Genomic DNA, 27,986 nt, shown 5'->3' on the forward strand with positions numbered 1-27,986 from the left:
CCACTGTCTCCTTTTGGTCATTGACAGGTTTTAATGCTTGCCATGAGGGCTAGTCTACACAGTATGGCACATCTTTGAATGAGGCGCAAGCATAAATGTTGGCTTGCATAAGACTCAAAATACAGCAATAATGAAGTGAATATCTCAAGTGTGAGATATCATGCTAGTAGAGGGATCAGTGAGTGACACTTGTAAGGTTGCATAAAATGCATCACTCTCCCATGATTCCACAGGCACAGGGACCAATGGGGAGTGGCTAAGGGGTGACGATGCAGGCTAGGCTAGGGGTATATAAACTAAAACAACTATGTTAGCACTTCTGAGCAGTTGGAGCATTCCCAGCCTTGCCTCGGGTGTAGGGATTGCAAGGAAAAAGCAAAACTACACGGACTAGAACCTGTGTAGTTTTGTTTTTTTGGGTCATATTGAGGCTCAACCGTTCTCACCTTGGATATTCTGGAAACATTCTGGATAAGAGGATTGTTGCTGAGGCGGTAGCCTTCTGGGCGCAGTCCCATCAATTATAGGCACCATTGTGATACAAGTAAGTGCCATATACTCTGTACTGGAAGTACATTTAATTTGCTTTTTACTTATTCCTGATGCATGATATCACCTTTGCCTTTATAAAGCTTAACAGAATCGCCTTTACTCTGTATACAGCTGTGATTTTAGAGGCTTGATGGGATGCTGCAGTGGTTTTGTGTTGCTTTTACAAATGTTTCTGCAAAAAATGATTTCTTTTTAAACCTTCAATGTTGCTATATGTTGCCATGATTTCAGAAAAGCCAAGAATAGCCCGTGATAGCATATGAGTGGTGTTCCAGCTGGGCCACAATGTCTTTTTAAGGGAATCAGCAGCAGGGCTATCAGTTGCACCTCCAGCTATGCGCCACATGGTGACTGTCAATCAAGTAAAGGGACCGATTATTTTTGGAGATGGCCATTTCTGTCATATGGCATATCAGTCCTAATATATGCGACCTCCTCTTGTAGTTTACTGTGAATTTCTTTTTTGAGAATTTGGAATTTCAGTCAGACTTGTGATTGTCTTGCAGAGATTTGAAAAGATCCCTTCAATATTGGGGTTGTTGTTGTATGCTGGGAGGCCTATACTCACCTGTTGACCCTTAACAGATGGTCACTGATACCAGTGTCAATTTTAATTAAAGACTTTGAATTTGATTTCTCTTGAATTCACATGGAAAAATCAAATTGTTGCAGGGAATTTCTACGTTTTAGATTATTGAATGCATTTATTGGTATAGTAGCCTCTCTTGTTGGGTGGATAATGATCATTTTTCCTGATTTAGATATTTGGTATTAATAAAGTATCAGTGGGGTAACATAACCTCAGTTGTCTTATCCATTAATGGATTAACTCTGGTTGATATTGGAGTATTACCCCTGATATTAATTAATTCATTATTTCACTTTTTATTTCAAATGAAATTGTTTAATTAAATTTAGTTTAATGGTTTAATTAATCTACTATGACCAGGACAGGCTGTGGGCCTCCAGATATTTTTGAGTGCAAGGATAGACTCTGGTGTCCTAAGCAGTCTGATTGCAATCTGATACAGTGTGAGCCACTGTGGTGAATAGGAAATTCTTGGTGTTCTTGCGGAGTTACAAGAATTTGTGTATTAATCAGCAACTTATTAGAGGAGCTATAAGAACTACTTACTGCTCAGCTACTGAAATGCTCAGTTTTTTACTGGGTGCTGTGCTTAAAAGCATGCCACGATCACACAGCCATCATATAATGTTGTATTTTTTAAATGGGAACGCTGTGTTATGATGTCTATGGATCTAACTAATGATCTGATGAGGAACCTGGTTTGAGTTGGTTATTTTCAAAGCTGACTGGTCATTAGTTAAATGGCATGTGTATATGGTGAACAGCTTTTAAGTGTATATCTGATCTGCTGTTTAATAAATGTACATATGTATACATGATATTCCCCAGTACAGTGCAGCCTTGTGAGTTATGTGTAGGTAGTAATTATTGAGTAATTTGAATGGTGTTGTGAGGGTGGTGGTAGTGGGAGGTCTTTCTTGAAAAGTTCTTTCTTAATCATTTCTATTTCAAAAACCTGTAGAGATTTCACATAATGGAACCTTTAAACGTTGGCATTGTGTTTATGTTTGTAAATAACCGCATCGATTAGATTAATAGAGTGCAGAGGCTCATTGAGGCTCATTGAGGCTCATTGGATTTTTCGTTGACCATGTTTCAGTGAAAGAGACAGTTAGCAGATTTTAGTCATTCGGCTGCCATTTTACATGAGGCCTAATCATAGAAGGTGTTCTATTTGGTGCTCCTGTTTAATTTCCCAGGATGCAAGATGCAATTTTTAGGAATATTTTGTCAAGCCTGCCTTTGTTCTTCATTAGCACTTGTGTAATTGCATCTGGAAAGGTGATTTGTTCTAAAGCTTGAAATAACAGCTTGCAGTTGTACTTGCATGTCTGTAAGCTGTCAGTCAGGTGCTTAGTGTGACACGCAGACCCTTTGGAGCCACTGATCTCTCAGATGACAGGCTGCCTGCAGCCAGGTGGGCAGAGGGAGGCGGGGGAGAGACTCAATGATTAGTCAGTTAATTCCTCTGTGACTGGAAATAGCCTGCCTGCGTTTGCATTGTCATATAAGATAAACTCGATCAAAGTTTTAGTATCACTGTTTTCTTTAATTCAAAACAAAGTTTGCTGCTGGTAAATGACTCTGTTAAGATGCTACAGCCCTCTTTTAACTTATATACAGATATATGTTCAAAACAGTAAACAGTTAAGGCATTTTGTCGTCCAGAATGATGAACGGAGCTGTAATGAGTAGAAAGTTGTTTAAATAATAAATAATAAAATCTGAAATTTCATAAAGAAATTACTGTTAATATGTATTTTCAGTATAGTATCCAATAAGCTTTTGCTGTCCCCAACAAACATTAATAAAACATCTCAAAATAGCATTTCCATACACACTGTATAAGGTAATCACAAGTGATTCCACACTTTTTAAACAGCAAATAAACTAGAGTGGTTTTTCATTGAGAAGGTGTGCTTGGAAGTCCATAAGTTATTTATTTCGTGGTTCTTGTTGTTTTTTTAGGGTGCCTACCACCATGTCGACGCAGGCTCCGACGTTTACACAACCGCTTCAGAGCGTTGTGGCGCTTGAGGGTAGTGCCGCAACGTTCGAAGCCCAAGTTAGTGGTAAGGAGAAGTTATATGCTCGCATGGTACACTGTTTGTTTGTTTGTTTGTTTATATCTGTAACTATATATTATTACTCAAGAATCATGCATTTAACAAAAAGAAACAAAGAAACTCCCATAGAGAATTACATGATAAATGGTAAGGCTAAATCATTTTAAGATGTACTAAAAGATGCAGCTTGTTTGCGGTTTGTTGACACTGTTTTGTCTCTTCCTTTCCAGGTAATCCAGTTCCTGAGGTGAGCTGGTTTCGTGATGGCCAGGTTCTTACTGCTGCCGCTCTGCCCGGCGCTCAGATCTCGTTCAGCGAAGGCCGCGCTGTTCTGAGGATCCCCGCCGTGACAGCCGCACACAGCGGAAGATTTTCTGTGAGAGCCACCAATGGCGCTGGACAAGCCACTAGCACCGCTGAACTGCTGGTTACAGGTGATTACATTTCTCCATGTCTCCCAGTGGTAACTCTTAGTCCATATGCACAAAACAGATTAATGCAGATGCAGGACTTGGGTCAAAGCTTTGTGGCAATTGATGAACGACATATTCAAACTCTGTGGATTAGCAGCAGAGATCTAATGTTGTGTTCACTCCACAGCGGAAACTGCACCACCAACTTTCATTCAAAGACTACAAAGCATGACCGTGAGACAAGGAAGCCAAGTGAGACTGGATGTTCGTGTAATGGGAATCCCTACACCTGTGGTGAAGTTCTACAGAGAGGGAGCTGAGATTCAGAGCTCCACTGACTTTCAGATAGTTCAAGAAGGAGACCTTTACAGCTTGTTGATTGCCGAGGCCTTCCCTGAAGACTCTGGAACATACTCCGTCAATGCGTCTAACAGCAGTGGACGTGCTACCTCTACTGCTGAACTTTTGGTCCAGAGTAAGTTTATAAACATTTAAAAGCTGAATCATTTATTCTTGATTTATGTTTAAGGTATAGTTGTATGGGTCGGTATGTTTGGTGGAGTCTTATCATCCTATTATATTAATTCACTTGCAGGCGAAGAGGTTGTAGTGCCTGCAAAGAAGACCAAGACTGTTGTTTCTACCTCTGAGATTTCACAGACTCGCCAGACTAGAGTGGAAAAGGTAATCAAGATCCATACAGTTGTCCTGTTTGAAGTGAAAACAAGGCAGAACCTTTCAGAAGTCATTTTAAAGCGTGATTAAATGCTGTTGGTGTTCAATTCAACTTACTTGAATCTACATTGTACATGGATGGGAAGTGGGACTGACTTAGCACAAACTAATTTGACGCTGTTTAATCATATGCAAAACTGTAGTTGATGTACTCATTTTGTTAAAGGGGAACTCCACCGATTTTTCTAAATTCTTCTTAAATGGTTAAAATGTAAACAAAGTCATTCAGAGTGGTTTGGTGTGAAATGCTCTGATCCAGAGAAACTGAGTCAGAATGGTTCCAGTGGCGGTGATAGGAACCAGATGTCCACCTCTAAAAGCTCCCTCACAGAAAGTTATGGCATGAAGTGGTTATGAAGGTAGAGCTTGATGTCTGAGACTTTGTTTTATGGTAGTATGGTTAAAGGTTTGGCCTGTTCATGGTGGAGGGATAGAAGAAGGCACAGTAGGCACAGTAGTCCCCAAAGGAAGCCTTTTTTTCAGATTTATGACTATTTTACCATCATCAACATCAACATTACATATTAAAAGACGTGTAGGTTCCCTGGTGGCTCTGGATAGTAAATAAAATGTCTATATTTGTGTTGTAGTCATGGTGACCCCTGGTTCCCATCACCACCACTGTAAAGAAACCTGAGGTGGTTAGTTTCTCTACAAATGATGCGTTTCATGTTAAGCCACTCTGAATGACTTTGTTTACTTCTCAGCCAGGCATTTTGAGAAATCGGTGGTCTTCCCCTTTAACTACTCTAGGTTTAGTGTCGTACACTGCTTCGGTGGCACATGATGATGTGATGCGAGCCTATAGGTGTCAAACCGACACCTCTGATTGTCATAAAAAGATCAAACGGTAATACAATCTTGTGTTTCAGTCACAGAAAATGGAGGCTCGTTTTGAGTCCACAGCCATGATGGAAATGGAAATGGAGGGAGGTGTTGAGATTCAGCATTTGGCTCACAAGACACCCCCTCGTATACCTCCAAAACCAAGCTCCAAGTCCCCCACATCTACGTCAGTGGTATCAAAGATCACAGCTGCTCGCCACCAGTCCCCCTCCCCCGTGAGACATGTTAAGGCCCCCACCCCAACACCTGTTAGGTAATGTGACTTTAATTAGTTGTATTTCTTGCTTGCTGTTGAGCATTTTTATGTAGTTACGAACAAAATAAAATCCAATGTGATATTTAATACAATAAAAGGGGGAAGTGATAGTATGAAGGTTTTTATTTCACTTTGAAGATGTTGCACTATGAAGTATTAATAAATAATAATAATAATAATAATAATAATATTGAAATCATCGTTTTTTTGGGCTTAAGCATAATAAGAAAACCAAAGCAATCTTTCATTTAAGCGTCATCTTGAGCAACTGAAACTGCCTTCTACACTGTAAACTGGGGTTCAATCCCCCACCTGGGGCAGCACCCTACACTATACCAATAAGAGTCCTTGGGCAAGACTCCTAACACCACCTTGGCCTACCTGTGTAAAATGATCAAATTGTAAGTCGCTCTGGATGAGAGCGTCAGCCAAATGCCGTAAATATATATGTTACTTTGACATTAAGAAGTGCTACTATTTGAATTGTTAACCATTCATATAATGACATATGAATAATCAATGAATATTTTGAATAGTTAGAAATTAAATCATTAATTATAGTTTGTTAATAAAGATTTACTAATTTGGTTCTCAAAAATATGGATAAATATTTTCAAAATTATCAAAAAAATTGTGATAAAGTATCACTTACTTAATTATAGCTTGAAGTACTAAGTATTTACACAGTTGCTAAAAACGTTTCATAATAATTATGGATAAATTGTCAGCATCCTGTTGATATAAGTCGTTTTTTTAGTGGTCAATGCTATCTTATGCAAAGTTTGGGCACCTCTGTTCACATGACATGCATTGTTGATTAGTGAAAATAAGTGAACATGTCCTCTGCAGAGAACACACTTCTTCACTTTTTAATGCACAATTACTGTTTGTTTGCTGAATTTAACATGTAGGAAAAGGAAAAAAAACATAAAAGTGGCCCGTGCAAAAGTTATTTTTCTGATATTTTAAGCTCAGCAAATAAATAGAAATTGGGCTCTAAAAATTGCAAACAGATGCCATATTTGAGAGTTTTGTGTAGAGGATGTGTTGACATATTTTCACTTGAAAAATCAACAAAACATATTTTTACATATTTAACATCATTAATAATCATTAACTCAGACGCTAATGCATAGTTGTGACTCTCTGTGTTTATATAGACGTACTACATTAATGATTACGCTTGAATATATAACACTTACTGAAAAACTTCGATAGTGCTTTAATTACTTATAAACCACTATTAACACCGTTAACAAAGCCATTCACCAGTCATACAATAAGGGGAGAAAATGAAAGAAAAAAAAATTACTCTTTTCTAGACCTACGTCACCAACTTCAAGACTGTCTGTATCCCCTATCAGACCAGTGAAGTCTCCAATTACTACACGCAGGCAGGTCACAATCGGAGCTGAAGTGCTGCCTCCATGGAAGCAGGAAGGCTATGTCGCAGAGTACACTACTATGGCTGGCGGGGCCACATATGTCCAGACCTCTACCACACATGTTCAGAAGGAACAGTGGGAAACCTCTTTTGCTGGTCATGTCAGCGGAGCCGCTGTCAAACAGGTAAGGATACTTCATTGTACGTTTGAGCATCCTCTAGTGTTGAAAGCGGGGAAGCACACCTGGGTGCTGATGTTCATGTGAATGAAGGAAGAGGTGCCAGAAGCAAATGAAACAAAGAAAAGTATAGCTAGTTGTTTTGAACAATATACAGGGTGATTCAAAATGATTCATCAGATTTCAAAATGATTTAGAACAACGCAGTGACCTGTAAATGGGTTTAAATGAGTGCTCAGTCTGAACCTCCTCCAGCTGTATGGACGACACCAACGCCATAGTTCAAACTCATCCCATACTGGATTGAGCGTGTCGGGTGTTGCTGCACTCACGGCTCTTTCAGTGCGTTTTCGGAGATCATCCAGTGTTGTGGAACCAACGGTGAACGCTCTGAGCTGTTGGAGGTTCACTGCCAATGAAAATCAAGCTGCACAGGTGTGACAGGTTCACTCATATTGAAGTGAAGAACACAGAACGTTTTCTGCTCAGGGGTCTCATCTCCTCTCAGACTGAGGGAGCTCTTCCAGTGACAGTCAGAAACTCTAAGACCCCCTCTTTCAATTGGATTGTGATTGGCTCCTTGGCGCCTCATGGTTGTAAAAATATGGCGCTTAGAAATCGGATGAATTTCTTTGAATCACCATGTATATTTATGTTGTCATAAATATATACCAAATACTAAGTATTAATGATTGTTATTGTGAATTGTCATGGTTCAGGGTTTAGTGTTTATTAAGAGGGTCTGCAAAGTTGCTTGTGCTTGATTGCATCTCAACAATGTGAACAGGGTCATCATGGAATGGATGACAAATCTATTGCTGTTGCTACTGTGGTAGCAGCAGTGGACCAGGCACGAAGTCACCAGCCACACTGTGATACTATTGAGCTGTCCAGTGCAGAGGCAACCTGGTCAACTGAACAGTTCTTATCTTTTCAAGAGCAGGTAGTTGAGTTGGTTTGTGCACGCCCCATCACCCTGCTCACCTCATTCTCGTCTCCAGCACAGATTTCTTAATATAACAAAAAGTTCCCATTGCTCCCAGTTTGTCACTCCTCTTAATTATCTAATCTAACCTGGGTCAATTAAATTCTGTACACAATTTTTCTCCTCATGTACGTATGTAGGTTTTGACTGACCCTGAAAAAAAGATCTTTAGGGATGGCAACGGTGAAAATATCAGTGAAGTTTCAGACACTGGTGGTGGTGAAACGTGCGCTGAGAGAGAACAGTGTGCAAATGTTGCTAGTGCCATTGATACTGAGGACTGCACTGAACAGTTGGATGACACTGAAAACAGCGTTGAGCATATGCCCAATGTTGAAAGCATTTTCAAAGAGATGACCACTTTTAATACATTAATAAGTGAGGATGGCTTGGAGGTACTAATGCAGAGTCACTTTATGTTTTGTGTTTTAAATACTTTTAAATAGTATTAAATATGACTGTTGGGCTATTGCAAATAGGGATGGGCAATATGACAGTATTTATCACTGCTTTTCTGAGCTTATAACTGATATTTTCAGTACTTAAAGAAGTGATTTACCTCAGGTGTAGCTGATGAGCCAAATTTGGAATATTTCTTTAGTTCAGAACTGGAGCGGTAAGGCTAACATTGCCAACACTAGAACTCAGGAGTCACTCAGATAGCTCAAATAGTTTCTGCAACTGCATCCAGGTCTTCAGTAAGGTTGTGCTGCCCTAAGGTTGTGGTTTCCAGCACAGCATGACTTCGTGTGAGCCATAAAAATGAACAAAATGGCCCGACTACGGGCCGCCACATTCTAACGCATTTATAATGGCCATTCTCACGAATACAGTCAACACTCCTTCTCCTGAAGTGGTTTGTGATACAGACCCTGATGTCTAAAGTGGCTGCCTGCAGTCACACTGTGTCCTGAACCACATCACCAAGTCGTTGCGACCTTAATGAAGGCCTGGATGTGTTTTGAGCAGGTTGAGAAAGTTTTGTATATCGCTGCTGTCAGAAGAAAACCTTGTATCATTTTTCAGTTTTTGACGTAATTTGAAAAAGTCTGATGCCCTTTACACACACACACACACACACACACACGCACGCACGCACGCACGCACACACACACACACACACACAATTTTCTAAGCCGCTTCTCCCTCGGGGTCACAGGATGCCCTTTACATTTTGTGTAAATTTCACAACGAATGGACCAAAAGAAACAGCCCGGAATGACTTGGAAAAAGTCTCGTTCCCATGACTTGATTTCTCCTTGTCCTGTAAAGTTATTATCTTAGAGATGCGAGATTTTCTTCTGACAGCAATATGTAAGTTTGTAATATTAGCCTTGCTGCTTCAGATCTAAACTAAAGAGGCATTTTAAAAATCTGGCTCCACTTGTTTTTTCCTGTTCTACTTGATCAGACATCTAAAAAAATATATTGTCACAACGTATCACAAAATTTCCTGAAATATAGCGCTTATATTTTTGCCCTATTGCCCTCCCCTAATTGCAAACTTTAATGTATTTAAATTTGAGCCATCTTGATGCTTCAAATGTTTGGAAAATATAGGGGTCAGATGTTGAGGACACTACAGCCATGATGAGTCCAACGGAGTTTAATGAGAGTGATGAGAATGGTCTTGATGGTGCTCTAGCAGGACAAACAGTGGAAGACAGCATCGCTGACACGGAAATGTGGGCTTTTCTGGATGAGGTAGCCAGGCTAATATGGTTTTGTGAGCTATTTTCTATCACTATTTCACACCTTGGAGAGTTGTTGCCGAATGGCATTGTGGTCACAGCTGCTCCTGCATTCTTTAAGCACCACTGATCACCACTGCCACTTTTGTTTGGACACTAAGCATGGATTGTATCTCACGTTGTTTGAAGGTGTACTGAGTCGTTCCGGCAAAACCTCAATAACTCACCTGGATTTGTCACTCATCTTGGGGTTTTTCCATTTCACCATCATTTTAAAACTCACTTTTTTTACAGTGTTATTGTGCCACATCGTGATGTCTTATCAGTCCCAGCTTCTTGTACTTCAGTCTCCTCAATTAGGGCTTCTTGTGCTTAGGGTGGGAAAAGACCAGGTGCTGTGACTGCAGTGCTCATTCCTGGAGAGCAAGGCTATTCACACGGCCATATGCATGCTGAGGGTGATCGTGTTGAAGAAAGATTCTTAGAACATAAGTTAAACCAGCAAGTCAAACTAACTGTGGGGCAGCAGGCCGCTTCTGAAACAATGAGAACCAAGGCTGTGCGCATGCCCACTGATACCCACGCATTCACCATGGACCATATCTCTCAGGTTAGATGGCATTTTGAGAAGTGATGTGTTGTATTTTAGCTATATATATAGTAGGGTTGGGCAATATGACACTATATATTGTTATTGCGATTAGTTATGACACAATACAATGCTTTTCTGACCATATTGTGCATATCGTCAGTACTTGTGTACTTGTATGACCAACTGCATGCTTCATTATAAAGAGAGTAAAATTTGCCCCAGTTTGTGGAATTTAGTGCAATGCAGTTTGCCAAATATTGAATATAAATCATTGTGTTCACAGTTTTTATTAGTATTTTTAATGCAGCACTATTGTTTTTTTCTCTTTTACAACTGATTAGATGTCTGAAAAAATAAATATTATGACATTGTGTATCGTGAAAATTTCTCAAAATATCACAATATTATTTTTTGTCATATCGCCCACCTCTACTACATAGCAATTATAAATGTATATTTACCCTGTGGATTTCTTTAGATTCAAAGAACTAAAGAGATTGCATCCCAGGTGGATACTGGCCTTGCCCCATCACCAGTTCCACATTTCACAGTTTCTAAAGTTACTGTTCCTAAACCAGATCATAGCCATGAGGTAAGCCTGGGTGGTTTCAAGCCCAACTCAAATATCTTACAGTACACATGAGCAGTTTACAGTATTTAAACAAAGTATTGACAGTGGCTTTTAATAATAAGCAGATTGCAATTACTAAACGTAATGAACATCCTAAACATCTAATGACGTGACACTGGATTTTGTATCAGTAATGTAAGTAAGCTGGAGCCCCCTTATTCAGATTGTTAGTGTGGCTCAGTTTAGGGTGTTGTATTTTGAGCAAACACGAGATGGATGGGCACAAATGCAGGGCACTCAATTTGGAGATAACATGCCATGTGATGGTCTTAAAATAGAAAGACATGCTGAGAGGTGACAAGCATAGGTCACTGCATACCTTTTATCTTCTGTAGCATTAATTATCCTTCGATTGAACTATTTTTAAAATTGAAAATGAGACGTTAACGTTTGACCTCATCATGTCACGATGCTCTATAAAGTCATGTGTCATTTAGTATGTTGAATTATGATACTGTGCAGAAGTCAGAGACCACCATTCATTGATTTATTTATTTCCATTCAAAGCAGCAATTAAGTACAAATGATTCGTTTTTCAACATCAGGCAAAAAGCAGAAAACATATATTTAACAGGAGGTTATACAAACATGTCGATCACTAAATATAATACCAGGTTTTTCAGTGTTTGGTGTATCTACCTTTTGCCTTTATTGCAGCTTTTTGAAAGTTTCACATTCTTTTCAGGGATATTTTTTCTTATATTTGTTTATTTATTTATTTACATTTTCTTCCAAAGTTCAGTCTTAGAGGTTGGTTCACTTTTCTGCTTCTCATGGTCAAAGTAATCAAACACATTCAGTGATGTTGAGGTCTGGACTCTGGAGTGGTCAGTCCTTTATTCTAAGAATACCAGCAGCGTCTTTGGTTGATTTGCAGATATTCTTCGTTTGTTATACATCTCCTTTTCTCAGTGAGGTTCTTCTTGACCCGCTACACATCCTTTCAGACCCATAGTGCTGAGTGGTCTTCTCACAGTGGAAGGATGGACAGAGACACCTGTGGATGTTTTCAGATCTGAAGCAGCTTGATTTTCTCCTCCCTCTCAAAGATTCAGTGCTGTTTATCTGTTGTGACAGTTTTGGTGGTCTATCAGGTCTTCCAGGTGGTTGTTAGGAACCCCATTCTTTGACTTTCCCTTCTCTAAAGCAAGTGGATTATTTTATAGCTAATCTTCTGAAAATGAGTAACTTGTCATTTGTGGCCAATTTGACTGATTTAAAAAAAATTGAAAAGCAAGAGTGGTCTCTGACTTTAGAGCTCGTACCTGTAGTTGGAACTTTAGAAAACTTGTATGATTACTTTCTTGGTCTCATTAGCAAAATACACTGTGATTGTGAACTGACTTAACCATTTTCCTAGATTAAATTATTGCTTAAAGCTGTCTTTTTGCTTCATTGTATTAACTCTGCTCTCCTTGGGTTGGTCAGGTTTCAATAGCAGGCTCTGCTATTGCCACCCTGCAGAAAGAGCTGTCCTCTACCTCCACAGCTCAAAAGATCATCAAGCCTGTCAAGCCTCCGTCTTATGAGATTGTGGAGATGAAAGTGACTCAAGAGTCATCCCCTCCTCCCTTTAGAGACCATACTGAGAGTTATCAGTCCGTTTATGACCTCCATGTACAGAAGGATATAGGCACTTCATTTACAGGGGGGTTGGCACAATCATATGACAGTTGGGATGCACAGGTTCGTTGTGTGGGCTTGGTCATTATAACTAACTTGCCTAACATCAAAGCTTCATTTGAGTGGTTCAAGTGGTTCTCTTGCTTCACTTTTGAGTCCTCTCCCTTACAGATCTCCCCTGCTCCACCGAGGAACCGTGCTTTCTCACTTCTTACTCTTACCCATCAGTCATTGCCGTAGTGAAAAATATTTGCTGCTTCTTTTCCTTCTCATCTCTTCAAAATCTTGTTCATCATGGCTTGAGGGATTGGTAACCTGAGGGAGGACAGAGGGGGGGGGGGGGGGGGGGGGGGGGGGGGGCAAAGCAGCCAGTTTATTCTGGCTTGAAATCAGAGACAATCTACAGCTTGAAGGCAGAGAATTGAGCAAAAAAGAACAAAAAATGTGGAGTGACTGTGAGTCCGTGAGATTTGGGAATCTTCCATCAGTTTTGACACTGTAATATTTTGCAGGTGGTTGAGGCTGCGGTGATCCCTTCACATACACGAGAGCAAGTGATGCCACCAACTATTGTTGCTGTATGTATACAGTTTAAATGCATTTTCAAACCTGTATAAGAAATACCTATGTGCTTATAACCATTTAAAAAGGCTATACACACAGATGTGTAATCATTTTTAAAAGGCTATACATACATACTTAGAACCAATTTAAGAGGCTGTACATACATACTTAGAACCATTTTAAAAGGCTATATATACATACTTAGAAACATTTTAAAAGGCTATACATACTTAGAACCATTTTAAAAGGCTATACATACATACTTAGAACCATTTTAAAAGGCTATATATACATACTTATAAGCTTTTTAAAAAGGCTTTACATACATACTTATAACCAATTTAAGAGGCTGTACATACTTAGAACCATTTTAAAAGGCTGTACATACATACTTAGAACCATTTTAAAAGGCTATACATACATACTTAGAACCATTTTAAAATGCTATACATACTTAGAACCATTTTAAAAGGCTATACATACTTAGAACCATTTTAAAAGGCTATACATACATACTTAGAACCATTTTAAAAGGCTATACATACTTAGAACCATTTAAAAAGGCTATACATACTTAGAACCATTTTAAAAGGCTGTACATATATACTTAGAACCATTTTAAAAGGCTATGCATACTTAGAACCATTTTAAAAGGCTGTACATACATTAAACATGCATTGTATTACTTTGCTGTTTATTGTCTTGAAAAAACAGCTTAAACCCCTTTTTTGTCATTCAGGGATTGAAGAACTTGACCGTTACAGAGGGAGAGTCTGTGACTCTGGAGTGCCAGATCTCAGGCCACCCTACACCTGGCATTATGTGGTTCAGGGAAGACTACAGGATTGAGAACTCCATTGACTTCCAGATCACATATGAGAGTAACTTTGCCCGCTTAGTGATTCGTGAGGCCTTTGCTGAGGATAGTGGCCGTTTCACTTGCACCGCTACCAGTGAGGCTGGAACAATCAGCACCTCTTGCTACCTTCTTGTCAAAGGTATGAATTACATGATACATCACCTCATAGGCTGGAAGATTTTGCAAACAGAAATGAATGATTTCTTTCTTTTTTCATAGTGTCTGAGGAAATTGAGAGCAGGGAAGATTTGACTGCTGCCTCTGAACACATTGAAATATCCACCCATGAAAGACAGTGAGTGAACAGTTTTTTTGTCATTTTTACTAGTAATGCTGTCATTTTGTCATGCTTTATGTGTAACAAAAATAGGTCGAACATAATGCAGAACCGTCCGCTTTGTGTACTGAATTCAAATTCACTGGTATAAAAATGTTGTTTCAGCATTGAAGCCAAAGAGGAGACTATGTCAGAAGTCAGTGCTGTGTCAGAGTCCGTGGAAGCTGGAGCAGCTGTGGCTCCTTTCTTTGTGAAAAAGCCCACCGTACAGAAACTGGTAGAAGGTGGCAGTGTTGTCTTTGAGTGTCAGATTGGAGGCAGCCCCAAACCCCACATCTACTGGAAGAAGAGTGGAGTTCCACTAACCACTGGATATAGGTATTTTTTTTAGCTGAATAAAGTAGCAAAATCTGGTCGGTAGCAAAATCTTTGAGACCTGAATTGTAATTCTTTGCTGTTTCTTTTCTTGATCCACCAGATATAGAGTAGCCTACAAAAAGGAGACAGGACAATGCAAGCTGGAGATCTCCATGACATTCCCTGATGATGCTGGAGAGTATACAGTCTTCGCCAGAAATCAGCTTGGAGAGGTATCTGCCTCAGCCATGCTCCTTGATGAAGGTTGGTCATACCTACATTGTAAGATCACATACATGGGTCAATGACAAATAATGTTCTCAAAATGATAATTAAAAAAAAGAAGAATATAATGCACATTTTCATTTTAAAGTTTGTCTCTAACCACCTCCACTCAGCCTGCTATTATTATTATTATTATTATTATTATTATTATTGTTAACTGTTAATTAGATTTTGTTATGTTCTAGTTATTGTTTTTATTATTCTTTTTATTTATTTGAATCATAGTTTTACATTTTCTGATCCTTTTTTATTTAAACTGATTTTGTCTGTTATTTAGCTCGGCTAAATTGTATATGAGGGTCACCCTCAATGTACTCAGAGTTTAAATAAAAAGGTATTGTATTTACAAGAAACTGCATTTAGTAATATACTTTTAAAAGCTTTTCATAAATAATTTCAAGCAGAATCATTAAGAAAAGATTGCACAACCACACATGAATAAAAATATTAAAGTTTAATTTTTTTAGCGCTACTGGACAAATTTATAAACTAGTCTTTGCAATTGGACACCCATAAAGACCAATTGTCTTTATTTACCCGTTTTAATAGTTTACTTAAAATACATTTGTGGTAGGTGGTTGCACCACCTGACGTTTTAGAATGGTTTAGTTTCATGCACTGAAAAAGTAAAATTGTGATATGTCATATATTTATTTAATTTTTGTAGAAAAAATAATGAGTTGGACACAAAAAATGCAAGTTATGTCATTGATCCTCATACATACAAAATGTCTTTCCATAAATCAATCTGTAACGATGTTGAGGCGGACGTATGTGCGGAGACAAGCGTGATTTATTATGGGCAAATCCAAAATCAGGGTCAAGACAGTCCAGGTTCAAGTGGCCAATACGTAGAGCAGGAGGGACAGACATAATATAAATAAACAGGTGCACAAACAACAGGGCCGGAAGAAAAACAACATACATCAAACTTCAAACAAAAAGACCAGTCAAGACAAGGGGCAAACAAACAGAGACGATGAGGGACAGGTGGAAACAATCAGGGGCGGAGTCATGAAACGAGGGGCCGGACTAGACGGAAAAACAAAAAGTGGACTAGACCAAAACACAACACTAACACATGGACAGGACTGGGAGGGGCCAATCGTGACACAATCAAATATAAAATAATGTTTCAATGTTTTTTTTAATGTATATATATTTATAATTACAGAGACATATGAAGCTTATCTGAAGGAACAGGAAATGACATACAAGACTGAAGTGACCACTACACTGGAGCAGCAGCCCAAAGTGGCAGATGTGCCCCCTGTCATTGTAAGTGAAACCGAAAAAGAGCAAATACTCATTCAGAGGAGGATGGCACAGCAGGCGCAAATGATGCGCTCCTTCATTTCTGAGCAAGTATGTAAAACAAAGACTTTCCCAGCTTTCATACAAAGCTCTGGATGTTTTAGGATTACGTCTAAATGCCTTATTTTTTCCACAGGAGTTCCAAATATCTACTGCAGAGCAGAGGTTTGTCTACGAGATTGAGTTACGTCTTCTTAAGATTTCGTACCAGGAACTGGTGACTGAGGATGGGGAGCAGATGGATGTGAGCATTTCTGAGCATGAGGCTGTGTCCCCAGTCTTCGACATTCCTGTGAAGAATTACAGACTCAGGGAAGGAATGAGTGCCACTTTCCACTTCAAAATGACAGGAACGCCACTTCCTAAGGTAGGTAACACACACACACACACACACACACACACACACACACACACACACACACACACACACACACAAACACACACATCCTTGGTTTCTACGCTCATTGTCCACTTTATCAGCTCCTCTTACTGTATAGCTGCACTTTGTAGTTCTACAGTTACAGACTGTAGTCCATCTGTTTCTCTGATACTCTGTTACCCTGTTCTTCAGTGGTCAGGACCCTCATGGACCCTTACAGAGCAGGTACTATTTGGGTGGTGGAGCATTCTCAGCACTGCAGTAACACTGGTGGTGGTGTGTTACTGTGTGTTGCACTGGAGTGAGTGGATCAGACACAGCAGTGCTGCTGGAGTTTTTAAACACTGTGTCCACTCACTGTCCACTCTATTAGACACTCCTACCTCATCAGTCCACCTTGTAGGTGTAAAGTCAGAGACGACAGCTCATCTGCTGCTGCACAGTTTGTGTTGGTCATCCTCTAGTCCTTCACCAGTGGTCACAGGATGCTGTTGGCTGGATATTTTTGGTTGGTGGACTATTCTCAGCCCAGCAGTGAGACTGAGGTGTTTAAAAACTCCAGCAGCCCTGCTGTGTCTGATGCACTCAGACCAGCACAACACACACTAACACACCACCATCATGTCAGTGTTACTGCAGTGCTGAGAATGACCCACCACCCAAATAGTACCTGCTCTGTGAGGGTCCATGGGGGTCCTGACCATTGAAGAACAGAGTATCAGAGAAACAGATGGACTACAGTCTGTAACTGTAGAACTACAGAGTGCAGCTATACAGTAAGTGGAGCTGATAAGATGGACAATGAGCGCAGAAACAAGGAGGTGGTCAGAATGTTATACCAGATAGGTGTCTAAAAATATATACCCTTTATTATATTTATATACTCTCTATACCCATGTTTTTCTTTTTTCAATGTCACAATTTACAGATTGCTTGGTACAAAGATGGCAAGCGTATCAAGCATGGAGATCATTATCAGATTGAGGTTCTTCAGGATGGTAGAGCCAGTCTGCGCATTCCTGTGGTGCTGCCAGAAGATGAGGGTGTCTATACTGCTTTGATTAGCAACATGAAGGGTAATGCTGTCAGCTCTGGGAAGCTGTATGTAGATCAAGCTATTCCACAGACACAGCACCCTCAGTCAGAAGCAGTTCAGAGAATCAGGTATGCTTTGTTTGATGATTGGCATCATGTTACTTCTGTAGAAAAGCGTACTGAAGTTTTAAGATCTAAGTATCTTTTCACATCCGTGTGAGTGAATGTGTTATGTATATGATGATGCTCTCACTGATGAATTGTGCTTTTAATACATTCTAGATCCACATCGCCACGCTCCACAAGTCGTTCCCCTGGACGTTCACCTGCTCGTAGGCTGGATGACACTGATGAAGCCCAGCTTGAGAGGCTTTATAAGCCTGTTTTTGTCACAAAGCCATCATCGGTTAGATGCTCTGAGGGTCAAACCGCAAGATTTGATCTGAAGGTTGTTGGTAGACCCATGCCTGACACTTTCTGGTTCCATAATGGTAAGTGGAAAGACCCTAGAGTTGTTGGAGTGGATTAGAAACATTGTTTTTAATTCTGATTTTTCTCTTACAATGTTAACACGTTTTTCTTTTAATTAGGACAACAAGTGGTTAATGACTACACCCACAAGATTGTGGTGAAGGAAGATGGAACACAATCATTGATTGTGGTTCCTGCCATGCCTCATGATTCTGGAGAATGGACAGTCGTTGCTCAGAACAGAGCTGGAAAAACCTCCGTTTCTATGACTCTCACTGTAGAAGGTGCGCTGGAAATTAGTTTATGTTAGTTTATATTAGTTGGATAGCATCAAAGTTTTCTTAATGAGTTGCTGACCAAATGTTCTGAAAATTAAATGTTTTTTCGTGTTAATTTTTAGCAAAAGAAAACTTGGTGAGGCCTCAGTTTGTTGAGAAACTGAAGAACATCAGTGTTAAGGAGGGCAGTTTGGTTGAGTTGGCTGTTAAAGCAATTGGAAACCCCCTTCCCGACATTGTCTGGCTGAAGAACAGTGACATTGTCTCACCACACAAACACCCAAATATCAAGTGAGTACTTGGTTTGGCAGTATATACTGTTACAATAAGGCAGATATATTGCTTTAGGCTATAATAAATGGAAGTTAATGACTACCTGTTTTGACAATCAATCTGCTCCAACTGAAACGTTGTTTATATTTTAGGATTGAGGGTGGCAAGGGAGATGGTCGTTTTAAGATCCCCCAGAGTTCTGGTTCTGATAGTGCCTGGTACACGGCCACAGCTATAAACAAAGCTGGCAGAGATACCACACGCTGCAGAGTCAATGTCGAGGTAGAGGCAGTGGAACCTCAGCCAGAGAGAAGACTCATCATTCCTAAAGGAACCTACAAGGCTAAGGAAATTGCTGCACCAGAGTTGGAGCCTCTGCATCTCCGCTATGGTCAGGAACAATGGGAGGAGGGTGACCTTTACGACAAAGAGAAGCAGCAGAAGCCTCATTTCAAAAAGAAACTGACTTCAGTCAGACTTAAGCAGTTTGGCCCTGTGCACTTTGATTGTAGACTGACCCCTATTGGTGACCCCACAATGATTGTTGAGTGGTTGCACGATGGCAAGCCGCTGGCAGCTGCTAACAGACTACGCATGGTCAATGAGTTTGGTTACTGCAGTCTCGACTATGAAGCCGCTTATGCCAGAGACAGTGGTGTTATTACCTGCAGAGCCACCAACAAGTTTGGTGTTGACCAGACCTCCGCTACCCTAATTGTGAAAGATGAGAAGAGCCTTGTTGAGGAAAGCCAGTTACCAGAGGGCAGGAGAGGACCGAGAATAGATGAAATTGAGCGCATTGCTCATGAGGGAGGTCCTTCAGGAGTTACTGGAGATGACATGACAGAAAAAACTAAACCTGAGATTGTTTTGCTTCCAGAGCCAGTAAGAGTACAGGAGGGGGAAAATGCTAAATTCCGCTGCAGAGTGACTGGCTATCCAACACCCAAGGTCAACTGGTACCTCAATGGACAACTTATTCGTAAGAGCAAAAGATTCAGGCTACAGTATGATGGTATTCACTACTTGGAGATCATGGATACCAAATCTTATGACTCTGGTGATGTCAAAGTTGTGGCAGAGAACCCTGAAGGTGCAGTCGAACATGTTGTGAAGTTTGAGATTAAGCAGAGGGAGGACTTCCGCACTGTTCTGCGTCGAGCACCAGAGATTAAGGCTCCTGCACCTGCGGTTCAAGAGCATGGCAGGGTATCCTTTGAGGTTGTTAAACCTGAGAAGCCTTCTGAACCATCAAAAGAGACCAAGGAGGTGGTGAAACTGAGGAAAACTGAGAGGGTAATTCATGAGAAACTAACAGAGGAAACGGAAGAGCTGAGAAGTAAATTTAAACGCAGGACTCAGGAGGGCTACTATGAAGCAATCACTGCAGTTGAACTCAAGTCCCGGAAGAAGGATGAGTCCTATGAAGGCATGCTTAGGAAGAGGAAGGAAGAACTCCTTCATCATACCAAAGAACTGACAGAGGCTGAAAAGAAAAAAGAAGAGGAGCGAAAAGTCACCGTTCCCAAATTCAAACCAGAGAAAGTAGTGCTTTCACCAAGTATGGAAGCTCCAAAGATTCTGGAACGTATCCAGAGTCATACAGTTGCTCTCGGCGATGAAGTGCGCTTCCGTTGCAGAGTAGTTGGTAGACCAGATCCAGAATGCCAGTGGTTCAAGAATGGAGTTTTGATGGAGAAATCAAACCATATTTACTGGCATTGGCCTGAGGACCATGTCTGTGAACTGGTCATTAAAGATGTGTCTGCTGAAGATTCAGCTAGCATCATGATCAAAGCAATGAATGTTGCAGGAGAAACCTCAAGCCATGCATTCTTGCTGGTTCAGGGTAAAAAACCTTTTACTACTTTTGAGTACAGTTCGAACGAGTATGCCTGAAATGAACTGTCAGTGTAATTTATTTGTCTTTCTGTCTTTCTTTCTTTCTTCATCTCCATTATTTCTTTCAGCAAAACAAGTAATTTCATTTACTCAAGTACTAGAAGACCAAAGTGCGAAAGAGAAGGACACCATGGTGACCTTTGAATGTGAGACTAATGAGCCTTTTGTCAAGGTCAGATGGCTGAAGAACAATGCAGAGATTTTCTCTGGAGACAAGTACAGGATGCACTCAGACAGAAAGGTGCACTTCCTGTCTGTGCTGATCATTAACATGAGTGACGAGGCAGAGTACAGCTGTGTTGTTGCAGATGACGATCACATTAGAACATCTGCAAGACTTCACGTTGAAGGTAATGGCGTTAAGCAGAAATCAGTTGCGTAAAGTTTGCTGTATATTTGGGAGTCAGTTGTACCGGTTAAATACTTTTTTACTGGTAATATTCAAACTTTGCCTTCATACATTCAGTGTTTAGACTTACTGGGAGGCATGTGGTCATACATGTCCTGAAACATCCTGTAAATAGAACATAACATCCTCAGCATGAATGGTTAACTGCTGTTTCGTTTCTGAATCATGAACAAAAAAAAACACTCCCATAACCTCTTATTAAAACTTTAAATTCAGCTGTTGAACTAAGGTGCTACAGCGATGTTCTACTTAGTCAGCTGTAATTTAGATGTTGCTTTATTTTCTGGTAATATATTGGCTTCTTTTCACACAACTACCAGCTGCCCTGGTAGTTACACAACAATTGTACTAGGTCTCGTGCAGGTACACTGGTTGGGTCATTTTACTGAGTTTGTGGTCACATCCAGTTTTTAATTCACAAAACACAACAATTTGTTAAACTAAATTGTCACAGGAACATTGTGCGTCATTCATCAATTTCCCTCTGGGATCAATGAAGGATTCTGATTCTGATTAAGTAGAAATTTCTTCTTAAAACCCACTTATGCAGATGTCAAGAAGTTTCAATACTCACCAATGATTTCTTATTTGGGGTTTGTTCTTGGGTAAAAACAGAAGCTACACTCTCAAGAATACAAAGGTGATAACAGTTCTGCAATTTAATAACACGTCATGAATCTGACAGACTTTTTCTTAACACCTTACTCAAGAACGCATTTAGGAAAGAACCTTAGGAAAAGTAATGGTAATTGTACTTAGTTGGCTATATCTAGATGTTGCTGTTTTTCCTGACGATCTGTTGGCTTCTTCAGCCGTGGTAGTTACTTTGGTATTGTACTAGATCCCGTGCAGGTAAATTGCCAGATCATCTTCACCTGGATTTTAAATCTGACTTGCATTCACACTAAACTTGCCAGTAAATACCTGGGTAAAAGTACATGTCTAAAAGGGGCTATAATATTACCAGCAGCACAGCCTCCCTTATTGCTAATTTCCTCTGTAGTTGACTTTATGTTGCTGTATAGTTCTGTACTGTTGATAATTCACTGTCATTTGTTGCATAGGTGCCCCACTTGAAATTGTGAAAAACCTTGAGAACACAGAAGTACCTGAGACATACGCTGGAGAGTTTGAATGTGTCTTGTCCCGTGAGGATGCTGAAGGCACCTGGTACTTCCAGAGCAAAGAGATCACTCCAAGTTTGAAATATGTCATATCCTCACGCCGTGGCCGCCACAGCCTGTCTGTAAAAGATGTGAAGAAAGAAGACCAAGGCAAATATACCTTCAAAGTGGGCGATCTAAAGACCAGTGCCTCCTTGAAGATGAAATGTTAGTATAGTATAGTAAAGGATATAATGGACTGAGAACCATATTTGTAATAACAAATACATGATGTTTCTGTATTTTGCATAACAATCTCCATCCTTGAGTGATTCTTGTCGATTTCTGTTCACTGTAGTGCGTCCAGTTACGCTGCTTCAAGGCCTCTCTGACCTGACAATCTGTGAAGGTGATATCGCCCAACTGGAGGTGCGATTCTCTCAGGAGAATGTGGAAGGAACTTGGCTTAAAAATGGTCAGGCTGTCTCTGCCACAGATCGAATTCACATGGTGATTGACAAGCTGACCCATAAACTTCTCATTGAAGATGCTAATAAAGATGATGCTGGGGTGTACTCCTTCAGTGTTCTGACCCAAGACATTTCCACCTCTGGAAAACTTGTTGTTCAGAGTAAGCTCTTTCAGTGTCTAGTTGCTATCCTCGGTTGATGTTCATTCCCATTCTGTAGAAGTGTGAACAGTAATTATTCTTTATTCTAAGTAATTATTCTTTTTCTTGTACAGCTATTGACTTCTTAGCACCATTAAAGGACATCTCTTCAGTCGAGGGCACAAAGTCTGTCTTTGAGGCCAAGATCACTGCCGCTGATGTCAGCTCAGTGAAATGGTACCATAATGACAAACTTCTGACACCCAGCGACAGAGTGCAAATGGTTGCCAAGGGATCCAAACAACGTCTAGTATTGAATAGGACCTATGCTTCTGATGAAGGACAATATAAGATGGCTGTGGGTAGAGTTGACTCATCATGCAGACTGACAGTTGAAGGTAGGTTCTGTATAGGCATATACGTTTTCACTAATACTAATTAATACTAATACTAATACTAATTTATTGTATGGTTATAGGTTCTAATAGGAATCACATTATGCATTTGTAATAATATCTTTATTTAGATATTTATTTATTGTTAATTGATTCATTTATTACATCTGTTACATAAATAAAATCACACAAGAATAAAGTGAAAAAAAAAAATTATTTATTAAATAAAAAATAAAGGTAATGATATAAAATTGTGTATTTGTGCTTTTCAGGAATCAGCATCGTAAAGCACATGGAAGACTGTGTTTGTACTGAGACCCAGAATGTCACCTTTGAGGTTGAAGTATCTCACCCTGGGATTGACGCACTCTGGACCTTTAAGAGTCAACCTCTTAAAGCTAGTTCCAAGTACAAAATTGAGGCTAAGGGCACCCGTTATAGCCTCACTGTCATCAATGCCATGAAGGACGAGGAGGGCTTGTACACATTCGCTGCTGGAGAGAAGACATCCAGTGCAAATCTCATTGTTTCAGGTATATGAACATTCCCAGTATATTTTACAAGATGTTATAGACCCCTGTAAGTTCTTCTGGTAATATATTCTTATAGTACTGGGTATGATATTATTTATGTTTTAGGAATGGGGTTTATTTGAGTTCATTGTTGTGTCTCTCCACTAGGTGGTGCCATAAGCAGACCCCTGCAAGACTTGACAGTAGCAGAGTCCCAGACTGCTGTGCTGGAATGTGAAGTGGCCAACCCCACTGCTGAGGGAAAGTGGTTTAAGGATGGACAGCATGTTGACATCAGTGACAATGTCAGGAGTGAAGAGATAGGCACCGTAAGACGCCTTGTCATTGTCATCACAAGGCCACAGGATATTGGAGAGTACACCTACCAGGTGGCAAACTCCAAAACATCAGCCAACCTGAGGGTTGAAGGTACATTCTACATACTTTATTCTTGTTAATTATTTTTGTTGCCATCTTCTGGTTGTGATAATCAAACATCACTTTTTTTCATAGCTGTTAAGATCAAGAAGACCATCAAGAACCAAACTGTCACAGAGACACAGGAGGCAGTGTTCAGTCTTGAACTTACCCATGTGGATGTAAAGGGGTCCCAGTGGATCAAGAACGGAGTGGAGATTGTTCCAAGTGACAAATATGAGATCACAGTAGAAGGCACAGTTCACTCTTTGAGGATCAAAGACTGTAACACCCAGGATGAATCAGTTTATGGATTCAAACTTGGAAAGCTCTCCGCTAATGCCAGACTGAATGTTGAGAGTAAGTGTTTGATATATGAAATATGTGATATTGTTTTAACATAAATGTAACAAATTTAAAATTTAAATTTTTGATTTCTCTTGTAGCAATCAAAATAGTGAAGAAGCCTAAGGATGTTACATCACTGTTGGGTGCCACTGCCTCCTTTGAGCTGAGCCTCTCCCATGATGACATTCCAGTTAAATGGATGTTCAAGAACCAAGAACTGAAGCCAAGTGCTAATATAAAGATTCTCTCAGAGAGGAAAGCCCATAAGTTGGTCATTCAAAGTGTGGAAGATAACATGGCAGGAGAATACATTGCCATGGTTGGACATTTGCAATGTGGCGCAAACCTCCATGTTGAATGTAAGTACAAGCATATGCTTTTTTTCCAAATTGTAATGTAGTACTAGTCATTTTCAGGAATTAAAGCATGTATTGAATTCTAAAGTTCATGTTGCATTTGATCTAGCTTTGAAGGTTACTAAACCCTTGAAGAACATAGAGGTTCCAGAGACCCAGGTGGCCACATTTGAGTGTGAAGTCTCACATTTCAACGTCCCATCCACCTGGTTGAAAAATGGAGTTGAGATTGAGATGAGTGAGAAGTTCAGCATCGTGGTGCAGGGAAAGCTCCACCAACTCAAGATCATGAACACCGGCAGAGATGATGCTGCAGAGTACTCCTTTGTGTGTGGAAATGACAGAGTCTCCGCCACTCTGACTGTCAGCCGTAAGTCAGTTCTCAGTTTCCTTAATGTCTGTTGCCTCTTCACCGAAATGAGAAAATAACATATACCTGCATCTCTTCCTATTTTTTAGCCATTCTGATCACCTCCATGCTCAAAGACCTCAATGCCCAGGAGAAGGACACCATTACATTTGAGGTGACTGTCAACTATGAGGGCATCACCTATAAATGGCTGAAGAATGGCGTGGAGATTCGATCGACCGACAGATGCCAGATCCGTTCCAGACAGCTCACACACACTCTCGCCATCCGTAATGTGCACTTCGGTGATAGCGCAGAGTATAAGTTTGTGGCTGGATCTGCTGAGACATCAGCCAAGCTGTTTGTTGAGGGTGAGTTTCTATTTATTCTCTACTGTCCATTTTGTGTAAATGACTTCTCATTTCATTGTGTTGATGTATCTCCTGATCTGTTTTTCAGCTCGTGTCATTGAGTTCACAAAACACATCAAAGACATCAAGGTCACTGAGAAGAAGAAGGCCATTTTTGAATGTGAGCTCTCTGAGCCTAATGTTCAGGTCACATGGATGAAAGATGGGCAGGAACTGGAGTTATCTGACAGGTATGATTTTTCCACAAAACCACATTTGGTGAAGGATCATACACTTCTTTTAAAAATGATGCTCACAAGATATAATTTCCCAATATTTCAGGTTCAAAGCTACCACAGACAAATACATACAGCGCTTGATGATCCAGACCACACGTATGTCTGATGCTGGCGAATACTCTGTGGTTGCCGGCTCAAGCATGTCTAAGGCTCACCTCACGGTTGAGGGCAAGGATGTTCACATCTCTGAGCCTGCAGAAAAGGACATCACTGTAATTCTCTCACTCTTGTCACTTTCACGCTACATTACATGAAACTTGCATGATCAACTTACTCACTACTGTTTCCTCTCAAACTAGGTGGTTGAGAAGCAGAGAGCCACGTTTGAGTTTGAGGTCAGTGAGGATGAAATCGAAGGCCGCTGGCTAAGAAATGGAACTGAGATTCAATTCACTGTTGAGAAACGCTTCAACTACGTCACTATTAGAAAGCTGCATCGCTTGACAATCAACGAAACTTATAGGAATGATTCTGGGGAATACACGTTTATTGCTGGGAAGAACAGAAGCACAGTGAACTTACATGTCAAGAGTAAGTGCTTTTATATATATTATGGTTGAACCATATGCATTGAATTAAGATGTCTTGCTTGTGATGCAGGCTTTGTTTAGAAATTTGCACGAAGCATTTAGTAAAGCAAATCATTTTCTTTTGCATTTGTCATTTTGAAACTATGGTGAAATGTGTTCATTTTTGATTTAAACTTAACATAAATATATATATTTTTTTTTATTAAGTCCCCGAGCCTCCTCAGATCATCAGACACATGGAGCCTTTGTCTGTTGAAGCTGGCAAACCGGCACGCTTCTCTGTGGAAGTGACCGGCATCCCACAGCCTCAGGTCACCTGGTACAAGAACTCTCAGGCGCTGTCCTCTGGATTCAAGTGCAAGTTCCACAGAGAAGGAAATGTATACACTCTGCTCCTCATTGAGGTCTTCCCAGAAGATGCAGCTCAGTACACTTGTGAGGCAAGCAATGACTATGGTCAAGCCAGCAGCTCTGCTGTACTCAATGTGGAAGGTATGTTTGGAAAAAACACAAACTAATAAGGTCAGTAGTTCAGGATAGATACTAACCTTTTTTAAAATTTTTAATCAGTTCCGGAAGTGATTTCTCCAGAAGCTGCAGTTCCACTTTCCCCACCTGTGATAATATCTTCTATACATGATTCATTTGTTGAGGAGGGAGAGTCTGCCAGATTCCAGTGCCGCGTGTCTGGAGAAGGTAAGTCTCAATACCATAAAAACTTTCATTTGAGACATTTTTGACATGCATTGATTAGTGATCAGTTTAAAAAAAAACTATATATAAAAAAAATAATCTCCCTTCTTTTTGTAGATCTGACGGTTACTTGGTACCACAGAGATAAGGAGATTAAGCAGTCTGACATTTTCAAAGTCTCTCAGTTTGATGACTGCCTACAGCTGGATATTGCTAGAGCATATGCTGAGGCTGAAGGGGAATACTCTTGTGTTGCCCGTAATTCCTCAGGGATGGTCTCTTGTTCTGCAGTTCTGAGAGTAAATGGTCAGTTTCTTTTTTTCCCCAAAACTTAATCTCTGTGGTGATAAATTTTAATTTTTGTCTTACTCATACATACTTGTTGCTTAATTATTCAACTACTTTCTATTTTTTTGTTCGTGCCATAATTGGATTGTGTATTACGGTATAACGTTTTCTATTAATGTGTTTGTGTTGAATTCACCAGTAAGATTGTTTTAACAACATAGGTTTAACACCTTGAACCTCTCAGTGTGTTATTTAGTGGCTAAAGATAACTTAAGACTTCATATTCGGTAACCACTACAAAACGTGTGAGTGTGAGGAACTGAGGAATGGGCCCACATATGAACCCAAAGTTAAGGGTTAACTTTAGGGTATACTGTATCTGTCTGTATGACTATAAAGACCCCATCTTTTTCCTTGCCCCTTTGCTACAACTATTTTGTTTATCAACTTATAGATGATTAATTTCCCTCACTGTGGTCATAGATGACAAACTACTAGATAACACTTACATGTCATAATGATTCACTCTTGTTTCAAGCATTTTCAAACATTCAAAATACATTTATACCAAGCCCAATTCTTGAATGAATGAAGAGCTTTCTCTCTTTTAGTGATAAGGAAAAAAAAACTTGAGAGGAGAGTTTATTTTGCTTGTCAATCTTTGTTCATGGACTGCGACACCTCACCTTTCCAACTCTACCAACCCCACACTACTCTAACTGCCTCTACAGAATCAAGTGAACACTATAAAACCTTGAGGTTGACATAATTGTCTTATTTTATTTTTTTTA

At 40.0% G+C, this 27,986-nt stretch overlaps 1 protein-coding gene across 1 annotated transcript in view; it reads left to right on the forward strand.

The window, feature by feature from the left end:
• Positions 1 to 373: 373 nt before the first annotated feature.
• The window catches only part of ttn.1 (titin, tandem duplicate 1), a 149,029-nt gene continuing 121,416 nt past the window's right edge, over positions 374 to 27,986 (forward strand). Inside the window, exons 1-35 of the mRNA XM_037539622.1 lie at positions 374 to 544; positions 3,110 to 3,213; positions 3,438 to 3,641; positions 3,808 to 4,095; positions 4,216 to 4,304; positions 5,228 to 5,454; positions 6,780 to 7,026; positions 13,055 to 13,120; positions 13,846 to 14,104; positions 14,185 to 14,260; positions 14,408 to 14,620; positions 14,721 to 14,863; positions 16,059 to 16,249; positions 16,335 to 16,565; positions 17,506 to 17,741; positions 17,895 to 18,103; positions 18,203 to 18,367; positions 18,484 to 18,652; positions 18,787 to 20,483; positions 20,605 to 20,886; positions 22,010 to 22,276; positions 22,407 to 22,679; positions 22,793 to 23,056; positions 23,326 to 23,586; positions 23,734 to 23,994; positions 24,079 to 24,342; positions 24,429 to 24,689; positions 24,796 to 25,056; positions 25,146 to 25,406; positions 25,495 to 25,636; positions 25,728 to 25,896; positions 25,984 to 26,215; positions 26,422 to 26,706; positions 26,785 to 26,910; positions 27,025 to 27,213. Coding sequence (XP_037395519.1) covers positions 3,123 to 3,213; positions 3,438 to 3,641; positions 3,808 to 4,095; positions 4,216 to 4,304; positions 5,228 to 5,454; positions 6,780 to 7,026; positions 13,055 to 13,120; positions 13,846 to 14,104; positions 14,185 to 14,260; positions 14,408 to 14,620; positions 14,721 to 14,863; positions 16,059 to 16,249; positions 16,335 to 16,565; positions 17,506 to 17,741; positions 17,895 to 18,103; positions 18,203 to 18,367; positions 18,484 to 18,652; positions 18,787 to 20,483; positions 20,605 to 20,886; positions 22,010 to 22,276; positions 22,407 to 22,679; positions 22,793 to 23,056; positions 23,326 to 23,586; positions 23,734 to 23,994; positions 24,079 to 24,342; positions 24,429 to 24,689; positions 24,796 to 25,056; positions 25,146 to 25,406; positions 25,495 to 25,636; positions 25,728 to 25,896; positions 25,984 to 26,215; positions 26,422 to 26,706; positions 26,785 to 26,910; positions 27,025 to 27,213 — 8,599 coding nt within the window. The 5' untranslated portion in view covers positions 374 to 544; positions 3,110 to 3,122. The remainder of the gene's footprint in view (positions 545 to 3,109; positions 3,214 to 3,437; positions 3,642 to 3,807; positions 4,096 to 4,215; positions 4,305 to 5,227; positions 5,455 to 6,779; positions 7,027 to 13,054; positions 13,121 to 13,845; positions 14,105 to 14,184; positions 14,261 to 14,407; positions 14,621 to 14,720; positions 14,864 to 16,058; positions 16,250 to 16,334; positions 16,566 to 17,505; positions 17,742 to 17,894; positions 18,104 to 18,202; positions 18,368 to 18,483; positions 18,653 to 18,786; positions 20,484 to 20,604; positions 20,887 to 22,009; positions 22,277 to 22,406; positions 22,680 to 22,792; positions 23,057 to 23,325; positions 23,587 to 23,733; positions 23,995 to 24,078; positions 24,343 to 24,428; positions 24,690 to 24,795; positions 25,057 to 25,145; positions 25,407 to 25,494; positions 25,637 to 25,727; positions 25,897 to 25,983; positions 26,216 to 26,421; positions 26,707 to 26,784; positions 26,911 to 27,024; positions 27,214 to 27,986) is intronic.

Source organism: Pygocentrus nattereri, chromosome 6, assembly GCF_015220715.1.
Source record: "Pygocentrus nattereri isolate fPygNat1 chromosome 6, fPygNat1.pri, whole genome shotgun sequence".
Taxonomy (NCBI): domain Eukaryota; kingdom Metazoa; phylum Chordata; class Actinopteri; order Characiformes; family Serrasalmidae; genus Pygocentrus; species Pygocentrus nattereri.